Source organism: Pyrus communis, chromosome 1, assembly GCF_041283825.1.
Source record: "Pyrus communis isolate YQ-2024b chromosome 1, ASM4128382v1, whole genome shotgun sequence".
In the NCBI taxonomy this organism is placed as follows: Eukaryota; Viridiplantae; Streptophyta; class Magnoliopsida; order Rosales; family Rosaceae; genus Pyrus; species Pyrus communis.
In genome coordinates this window covers 19,782,495-19,792,587 of record NC_142565.1, presented here as the reverse complement: position 1 = coordinate 19,792,587, position 10,093 = coordinate 19,782,495, and the positions used below count along the sequence as shown (strand labels likewise).

At 36.9% G+C, this 10,093-nt stretch overlaps 2 protein-coding genes across 3 annotated transcripts; one reads left to right on the top strand and one right to left on the bottom strand.

Moving 5' to 3' along the window:
* Positions 1-590: 590 nt before the first annotated feature.
* LOC137720656 (DNA repair metallo-beta-lactamase family protein) lies at positions 591-6,417 on the top strand. The gene is made up of 4 exons (XM_068459744.2): positions 591-846; positions 973-1,078; positions 1,526-1,737; positions 4,530-6,417. Exons 1-4 carry the CDS (start codon positions 658-660, stop codon positions 5,661-5,663), a joined length of 1,641 nt encoding a protein of 546 aa, XP_068315845.2. The 5' UTR covers positions 591-657; the 3' UTR covers positions 5,664-6,417.
* NDHO (NAD(P)H:plastoquinone dehydrogenase complex subunit O) lies at positions 5,732-7,997 on the bottom strand. 2 transcript variants are annotated; one of them, XM_068459746.2, is made up of 6 exons: positions 7,679-7,996; positions 7,506-7,561; positions 6,963-7,028; positions 6,257-6,298; positions 6,077-6,136; positions 5,732-5,961 (listed from the first exon to the last, which is right to left on the bottom strand). In XM_068459746.2, exons 1-6 carry the CDS (start codon positions 7,920-7,922, stop codon positions 5,932-5,934), a joined length of 498 nt encoding a protein of 165 aa, XP_068315847.1. In that variant the 5' UTR covers positions 7,923-7,996; the 3' UTR covers positions 5,732-5,931. The 2 variants fall into 2 exon arrangements, with proteins under 2 accessions (XP_068315847.1, XP_068315846.1); XM_068459745.2 differs by having other exon boundaries at positions 5,884-6,136; positions 7,679-7,997.
* Positions 7,998-10,093: the final 2,096 nt, after the last annotated feature.

Here is a 10,093-nt window from a genome sequence, read left to right as displayed (position 1 = left end):
GTACCAAACCAGGTCTAACTTCAGCCCCTTCCAACCCGTTTCATGGGCCCAGCTCCCGAAGAATGCATGTGTGTTTAGAATCCATGGCATGGCAAATTGGCATTAGGAAATTAATTTTTTAGTATGTATTTCCGAAGCATATCCATGTGTATGACTCAAGAGGCCGACTGCATGTTGCCATATGCATGCTTTGCTCCAAATGAATTAAACATCAACGCAAGCAGGCCATTTCGTTTCATTTGGATGCTTCTCCTAATTAAATAATTATACCTCGACACGTTTCACTCAAAAATTCTATTTAAAAAATTATCAAAATTGCATAAAGATAAGAAATATAAAATCAAAGACCACAATTATTTTTTAAACAAATCATATTTTTTTCTGACTTATCAACCTTTAACCATCTCTATTAAAAATGATCTTCAAATAAAATCAAAGACCATAATTAAGTGCATCAACGTAAAGTACGATTTCTCGCGAAAAATATTGTGTAAAAGACAAGACAAACAGGTGTCAATTTTTTATCGGTGGGAAACACCAGCTCAGCTTATGCTTCCGGAATTACCCCTCTAATCTCTATCGTTTTCCCAAAACCTCGCTCCTCTTTCTAAATTCTACCGGTGGAAGCTTTTGCGGGGAGAGAGAGGGGGAAAGAAAATGCCAATAGAAATGCCGAAAGGGGTACCGTTCTCGGTGGATACATGGAGTCCAAGTTCAAAGAGGAAGAGGCACCATTTCTTAACCCATGCCCACAAGGACCACTCCCTCGGCATCTCTGCCCACTCCTCTTACCCAATCTACTCCACCCGCCTCACCCAAACCCTCCTCCTCCGCTTCTTCCCCAACGTCTCTCTTCAAACCTCTTCATCTCTCTCTCTCTCTCTCTCTCTCTCTCTCTCTCTCTCTCTGTTTTCTTCTATCCATCTATTTAGGTTTTCATTTTTAATTATTTTTGCCTTCTGCCTTTTGCAGCTTGATGAATCTTTATTTGTGAGCTTTGAGGTTGGGCAATCCGTGGCCATTGACGACCCTGATGGCCTCTTCACGGTTACGGCCTTGGACGCCAATCACTGTCCTGGTAGCTTTTCACTATTTCTTCACCTATATATTCCATTGGTTTTCAGATCAATTGTAGTTGCATATTACTCACGGTTGTTTAATTTTGTGTCCAAATTGTTTTGTTTCAAGTTTTAATTGTGACATTTAAGCTTCAGTTAAATGATCTCTTCAAAGTTCAAAGTATTCGTCGCTCATTGTGCCAAGGAAGCGAATTGAAGTCAGTTGAAATGTTCTGAACGAGAATATCCTTTTAACCGATGATTTCTTGTGTGAATCTATCTGTTTATAGGATAAAATCTCGTGTCTGTGTTTGGATGTAATCTGTTTTGAATATGGGCGGGGATCGGATAGGGGTTTTTTCGGTGGTGGGGGTTGCTTCTAATTACCTCACACAATTTATAGTTGACTTGAGGATAGCTTTATTGACAGACAATACCTTGTTTGATGTGGGTTGTGTGAACTTCAGGAGCCGTAATGTTCTTGTTCGAAGGCAATTTCGGTAATATTCTCCAAACCGGGGATTGCAGACTCACACCTGAGTGTCTGCAAAGTCTACCAGCCAAGTACCTTGGGGAGAAAGGACACAAGCCTAGGTGTCAACTTGATTATGTATTTCTAGACTGCACATTTGGAAAATTCACTCAAAAAATCCCCAGCAAGGAGTCAGCAATTCAGCAGGTACTCTTGAATGCCAAAGATCAGTCTATTCAAGATTCCAGCCTAGACATTTAATTACTTATTTTCGTGTTTATCTGATTTTGTTGCATAGGTCAAAACTATACCTGGAATGGTACATATGTGTAAGCATTTTTTGTGAAAAACTCTAGTTTCCGACGATGCAACCTTTTTATGCTTGTCCCAACTTTGGCCTAGAGAGTGGGAGAGTATGCTCTCATAAATCATAGTTAATCAATTTAGCCTATGAAAAAAAAGATTAGGTAATCAATCAAAGTCACACAAGTTTTCTACAATCTTTGTCTGGAAATTAGAAAAGGCCAGTTGTGGCTGAGGTGATTGACAAAATCGACTTGATCATATTTGGAATACTTGTAAGGTTGACGTATTGACCCAAATCGACCCTTTAGAGGTCTCCTGTACAGAGTTTACACAGTTCCATGTGAACAACCTCGACCATATAGGTGCATACACACATAAGCTTTTGAGTAGCTTAATCCACTTTAAAAATATCCCATTCAAAGTAAGGCAACACTGAGGAAAATAAAAGTAAAAGACTACAGTTAGACTTACATTCATTGTGTAAAGGACTACAATTTCATGCATGAGCTTAGTTTGAATCTTGAATAAACAACAACAACAACAACAACAACAAAGCCTTATCCCACTAAATGGGGCTTGCTGGATGAATCCTAGAACGCCATTGCACTCGGTTTTGTGCCACGTCTTCCATTAGTTTGAATCTTTAATGTGATAAATAAACTCATCCAAGTGCCAAGCACTATATAATTCAGAGAATTTGTAACGACTCATCTAATTAATGAATTCACATGAATTTTAGGCCTATTATCTTAGAATCTTATATTCATTGGGTCTGAGTCCCTCCATGTCCTTAATCAATGTGTTAGTTTCGTTTGTCCTGAATTGTGTCTTTGAGAATTTCGAGAGAATCAACTTGGTTCCTATCCATAATCCTTATAAAAGTAACTACTTTGTATTATTGAACGTTAATCAAAAGATTCAAAACTGAAGGATACTAAAGACTAAACTTCTTTTGAGCTTCAGCTGGAGTGTGTAAGTGTGAGGTCAGCCAGAATGAGTCCAGTGCAGCCTGATGCTGATTTTTTCCTAATCAACTCTGGGTTGATTGTAAGAAACTATTGATGTGTGTTTGGATTTTCTCCCTTAACACTTTTTTCTCACCAACCGCTCTTAAAAATTTCAGCACATCCTCATTCCTAATCCACACTTTTTCTTGTTGATCCAAGACATGTGCTCCAAGTCTTCTCGTTCATGGCACATATGCTTCAGGGATCATTCGGTTTTGTCGGACTATCCACAAGTCACAAGATTTGTCAAGTAGTTTGTCTTTTTCAGTCAATTTTTTTGGTATTGAAAAGGGTTCTAAATATCAAGTTTTAACATAAAGGCCGTGGTCATGAATGAAATGCCTAAAAAATATTTAAAGGCAAAACAAGTTTCTCTTGAACCTCTCTTAAGGCTTTCTTCTTTTCTCACAATGCATAGAACATCGTGCATGCTCACACACACACGCTCACACAAGTTTTCTCAAATCTCCAAAGGCTTTAAGATAGGAATGAAAGTTGTTGAAATTGTAGGACACTGAGAAACCAAAAACTTAATATATATAAAATATTAATTAGAAAAGTAAAATTAATGTTTTAACTCATTAGACCAATCCAAATTTTGTTTGAGGGACAAAAAAAAGGAAACGTTTTAGTAAAATTGGGTTCAAATGGCAATTTTGCAGCTGAAGCAAAATTTTCATGGTACTATCTTAAGCTATGATCTGCAGCTGCTACACAAATTTGGTTAGACTTCATACCTTCCAATAAAACAGCTTTGCTCCCAAATAAAATATGCTAAAGCGGTTGTAATAAACCTTCATTACTTGTATAATTTGTATATTAATAACCTAAATCTTTAGAATGAAACTTGAACCATTTTGGTTCTTCACTGCAGTTCGTGTCTTAAACTCCAAAATATTTCTTTCTTGTAAGGTGAAGCAGTAGACTGCAACATGCTAGATGTTAAATCTGTTTGGATATCGAATGTGCCAACACAAAAAACAGGGAATCTATACTTTGGCCTATCAAAAACTCTCTATGGCTGATTACCTCTGACTGTCTTTAGGACATTAAATTTTTCAAGCGATGCTCTATTGAAGTAACCTACCATATTTCCTATTTTGGAAGTGTCTTTAGATTGTGAAACATAGCCATCTTATCTCTTTTAACATACATCTGATGATTACTAAGAGTTACAAAAGCATTAGAAACTGCATTATTACATCTTAGACTACAATTCTCATCTTTCTTTATGCATACATATGACTGCAAATTTGGTTGATTTCACTTTTATACGTAACCATTTATCCTACTTAATGAAGAATGATTCTGAGAATATTGATATTGACTCATTTTGTGATTTAATCGTATCTGATTGTTAAATTCGTATGCTGCTGTTTTCTTCTTTCCCTGTGTTTTCCTGTTATTTAGTATTTTCTTAAATCTTTTAATAATTTTTATTTGCATGGGGTGTGAGATATTGTTCACTCTGTTTAATGAATATTTGCTGAATTTGAGAATTCTTCCATATGGTGGCATATTAGTAGTGAGTATATTTGTTCTTGACGTAAATTAGCTTTTGCATTCCCTTACTTGATTTTTTGGGATTTCATGATAAAGTTACGAGTTTGTGATCTTAGCACGTAAAACCATTCAGTTCTCTCTCTCTCTCTCATGTTGTTTTTTCCTCTTATTCTTTTGACATAGGTAATTAATTGTATATGGAAGCATCCTAATGCAGTCAAGGTGTATTTAGCTTGTGATCTTCTTGGTCAGGAAGAGATACTGACTAGTGTGTTCCGCACGTTTGGATCGAAGATATATGTTGATAAAGTGACCAATCCTGAGTGTTTTGATGCTCTGGGAGTCATAGCTCCTGAAATTGTCTCTCAAGATCCATCTTCACGCTTCCAGCTGCTTGATGGATTTCCAAAACTCTATGAGAGGGCAAAAGCAAAGGTTGCAGAGGCTCAAGTTAACTTAAAGCCTGAACCTCTCATTATCCGTCCTTCAGCACAGTGGTATGCTTGTGAGGGAGAATTCCTAGGTAATGAAAGTCAAAGGAAGTTGAAATTTAACGAAGCAATAAGGGACCAATTTGGTGTTTGGCATGTCTGTTATTCAATGCACTCATCAAGGGAAGAATTAGAGTGCTCTCTGCAGCTTCTACTGCCTAAATGGGTTGTTTCAACGACCCCCAATTGCAGGGCTATGGAGCTGCATTATGTTAAGAAGCACTGTTGTAGCTCTAAAATATCTTGGGACGATCCTGTTTGGAAACTTCTAGACATTAGTGTGGAACCTTCTTCAAGTACAGATTATCAATCAATTAAAGTTGTGGACTCTCAAGCGTCTGAAGAGCCTCCTCAACATCGTCCGTATTCTCAAGCGCTACCAGTAAAGATATCTGCTTCCCAGAAAGAGTTGTTCGATTTCTCTCCTCCAAGAAAAAGATTGTCTGTCACGTTATTTGGTAAAGCTAGGTTCGGTTTTGAAGAATTGGGTATTCAGCAGGAAGAAAAGAAAACTATGTGCATAAAGGATGAACGAAGACAAGATGTTGACAGTAGAGTAGGAGAAAAGTTGTCGGGCCAGAGGGAAGAAACCAGGGTAGAGAGTGGTATTAGTGAAGTACAATGCGAAAAGCCCAGTGAGGAAGAGTTAGAAGCTCAGAAAACCAATGGCATTGTCATTGGATCATCACAGTACTTCAATGAAAGATTGAGAAGGTTATACAGGCCAGTGAAGGTGCCTGTGCCGCAGCCGCTTCCTTCATTGGTTGAACTTATGAATGCCCACAAGCGTGCTAAGAGGATATTTGAATACTCATCTTTCAATTAAGACATGTTCAGATTCATTCGCTGGCACTCGGCTTTGATGACCCGTTTGACAACATAGAACGATCTATCTTTCCGGTCTGCTTTGTGGAAAAAATTATTCTGGCGATCCTTGGGTACAATGCAGAGAAACATACTGTTGTTTGTGTGCATTTGATCGGTCGACTAGAGCGATCTTTACAAAAAAATACGGTAAGAGTTGTAGCAGAAGGTGATAAAGAAGATACAATAACGCCGCAGGTGATGATCGATTAATGCATTTGGATCCTGTATCACAGCCTCTCATAATCGAGTTTGTCTGACTGCAAACATAACACAAAAGTCAATTACAAGATCAAGCTTAAAAGCGCCAAGCAGTGAGATGATATTTTAAACTAGTCTAATTTCCAACTTAGCAAGAAAGAAGCACGCAGGTACCCTGATAAGCATGTCTGTTGGAAGCCATGCTGGCGCAGTTGGGACCCCAACCCAAGCTACCTGTAACACAATTATTAATGTCATTTAGGTCCTTTTTATTTTTACCTTTTTATAGAATGAATGTTTTTTAGTTAAACAAAAATAATGAAAAAAAAAAAAAAAAAAAAAAAATTTCCTTACAAGTGCATACTCTCCTGTCTCAAAAATACGCAAATCCAATACCTGAAAAATTAAGGTTTCATTCAGTCACTCAAAAGACATGGAAATGCATGTACAAGAATCTTTTTCACAATAATGTTAATTATGTAATGTTCATTTGCTTAATCATCTTCCATTGATCATTTGACGGTTTTAGTAACTACCGGTGTTTAAAATTTATTTGATATGGTCAATATTTATTTGAAAATATCCAAAAAATCAGAGAAAGACATGAAAATGATGGGTGAAGTCTAGACTTCACCTTATATTGGAGAAACTCTTAAGTTTAGGCTCAAATCGACAAATATCGTCGATATTTCTAACACATGTTAAATATAGGAGAAACTCGTATATTTCGTCCAAACTAATGTTTGACAATTCTTAAAGTTTCATTTTAAATTTCCATCATTTTCAACTAAAGTAACCAATTTCAATATCAATATTTGAAATATCCATCGATAATCCACTACTTTACATATTAAATATTTTACTAATACCGATATTTTAAACACTGTTAACTACTTTGATAAAATTTTCCATTTATTCAACATACATATGAATGACTGAAAAACGATTCCGAATATGATATGTATACGATGAAAAATCATTTTTCAGATTTCAGTGGACAAGAAAGTACATCCTTTAGGCAAGTATTGTGTTGGAATTAAAAGTTTGAAGAGGATTATACCTCACCGCGGTCTTCATAAATATAGTCCAATCCTTTGTAATAAGGTGGATGTCCAACAGAAAGATACTGAAATAAGTTGTGCAAACATCCATCTTATTAGTATATAAATCCAAACAAAAAATAAAGTAATATTCGGTTGATATCGATCGATAATTATTAATCATTGTGTAGTAGGATAATTGAACATCACATGCATATATTATACACCTTAGATTATGCACAATTATATATAAATCTTAACACTAGATTTTGGCAGCTTAATTTCTGACTCCCGCAATATAAAAACTACATTTACATCTTATTATACATTTTTTAAATATGTAGTGATTTCTACTCTAATGAGAAAAATGTAAAAACTCCATCTCCTAACGATGTAAAAAGCATGTAATAATATTTATATTTACATTTTGTGCAATGATGGGTATTTTACATCAACTCTCCGACCACTAAAAAATATAAAATATCTATTCTTAAGAATTTTGAATCTCTTATTTATTTATTTCGGGGAAATTTGAATCTCTTAGTAATTAAATTTGTACTCACATTAACACTATTAAGATACTTGTCTTTCTCCACCCTCACAATTTGACCCTTCTTCACTGCCCAAAGAAAAGAAAAGTAATTTAATAAATAAACAAACAAACAACTGTTGTATAGTTAACTGCGTAAAATTCAATTAGTTTAGAGAAATTATATTTGAAGGACACAGTGCTCACTGGAGTAGACAGGCTTCTTCTTGGGAGGCGGCTTAGAAGCTGCGGTCGCGGTCGAAGGTTGAGCATTGGAAGACGAAGACGCTTTCTCGGTATTATTATTATTGGCTTCTGGTTCGGTAGCTTTTACAGCTTTAATGGACAAAAGACGAGTAGGGTTCCTTCCCAGGGTTCGTGGGAAAGGAGACAAGGATGAGAAAGGGTTCTTAGGGAGGGTACAAGTACAACTACTTGCAGAGAAAGCCATGGCAATTGAATCTTGATGGAGAAAAACACAGATAATTAAATCCTCAACAGAGAAAACAAGACGATAAGGAGTCCTTCTGTGGTACATATCACTACATCACGTATTTAAGGGTATACAAGTCTTTTCGTTCCTTTTTTCTAATTTTATGTGAAACAAGAAAGGAAAAAACTTCCAAGGAACAAAATAAGGCAAGTGGTGTTATGTTAAAACATAGTTACAATTTAGTTAATCTAACTTTTTCTTTGATTAAATAATTCAAATTTTACGTTTAACAAACTTTAAGAGGACATCTTGAATTAAATTCGAGGTGCTCTCAAACCAAAACAATTCCAAAGCAATACATAATGTCAACATGGACAATCGAAAAGCCATTATTTTGGCGGAGTGATAAAAATGACAGGAAATACTACAAAGCCAAAAGAACTTCGATCACGGCAACTAGAAGTTCAATCACTTCATAACCGACTACGAATAGAAATCCAAGAACTTCAATCGTGCCACATGACAGATTCTACGCACATAATCATCAATAAGACTAGTCATGGAACACTTTTCAAATACAAGCAACATCGACTAAGAATAGGAATTGTAATACACATAAAGACCAACGAGGCACCAATTTCATCAACGTAGATAACACAAGCGACATCATGACAAGAACAATTCCACAAGCCCAAAAAGAAAAATCTACCCACCAAAGAGCCGAGACCCATTTAGGGCAATCGGGTAGACCGACTCGATTTCCTAACCCAGATGACTCGTCGGTGCAACATATCTAGAGTTGGTGACTATGGCATTTTTCGTTCACCTACTGTACATCTCTTCCTCCTTGTCACCAAAATCCAGTTGTGGAGCAAAAAATAATCAAGAAAATTATGGAGGTGACATGCGAACTTTTGGGTGAAAATGACAAATTTACACTTGAGGCATACCGGGGTTCACACATGTATGCATCGGATAATAACGGCTCAATCAATGAAGAGTCAAAGGTGATCAAAATGGTATTTATTCAAATCCCTCACGTCACTCCTCATCAAATCCTTATTCAAAAGGTAACTCCCAAATTTCCTATTTAATTTAAGATTAATTGCTATGTTAATTGTAAAATATTATTTCACATAATATCTTGCAATTATTCACCCAATTACACCATATATGGCTAACCACTATTCTCCAAATAGGGTCACCCACTCCCTTATAAATAGCCCTATTATCCCACTAAAAATTTAAGTCATTTGCTACCCACAAACTCTTAAACATATTCTTTTGAGAATTTTAACTTTTGAGAATTTAACATTGGCATTGGAGAATTTTAACTGTGGCGGGATCCTAGCTACCCAACTCCATCTATGCGGCCTATGTCAAAGAAGTACACGAATTTGTTGATAATTAAATCCAAGTCAAAGACGGACCGCATTTAGGGAACACTGAGTGGGGGCACACTTCATGGAGCAAAGCATTTATTGGAAGAATGTTGTATGGGAAAAGTAAACCCCAACACTAAGTAGTATGGGTGAAACTTGATAGCTCTTCGAACCCCACTACATGGCTCAGGACCGCTCCCCTCCTTGATGCGCTTCACATGCACCCTAGATGGAATGACGTGCCTATATGTTATAAGTAAATCTTTGAACGAATCATCAAAGTTAATTTTGAAGTGAGTAGCTTTGAAGTAGCCCACCTTACTTAAAGACCTCCCTTGATGATACAACGGCAGCACACCATCATCACCCTTGTGACTTGAAGAAGACATGCTTGAAGAAATTCTCCAAAGGCGCATCAGGCCCCACGACCCAAGACTGCAGGAGCTCAGCAGCCACGCCAGGCCCCACAGCCTAGTCTATATCTCTCTTGGCCCATAGGCCTCATAGCCCAATCCAGCTAGAAAGGGGACTAGTGCCCTCGCGCCTCCCTCTCTTACTTTCTCACCTCTCATATGGGCCAAGCCCAGTGGCCCGCGAGCCCAGCTAAGGAAGGAGGCACAAACTTCCCTTTCTCCAACACAGTCTCTGAAGGAAATATTTGTGAAAATTAGTTCATTTGAGCAACATCTAGGCATGCAATTAACAATTAAAAGGCGGAATCATGCTTGTATACACTAAAAAAAAAAGACTTTAACCATAAAATTCAAAGCCTAGTAGTTGTGCTGAAGCAAGACTCAACTCAAAACA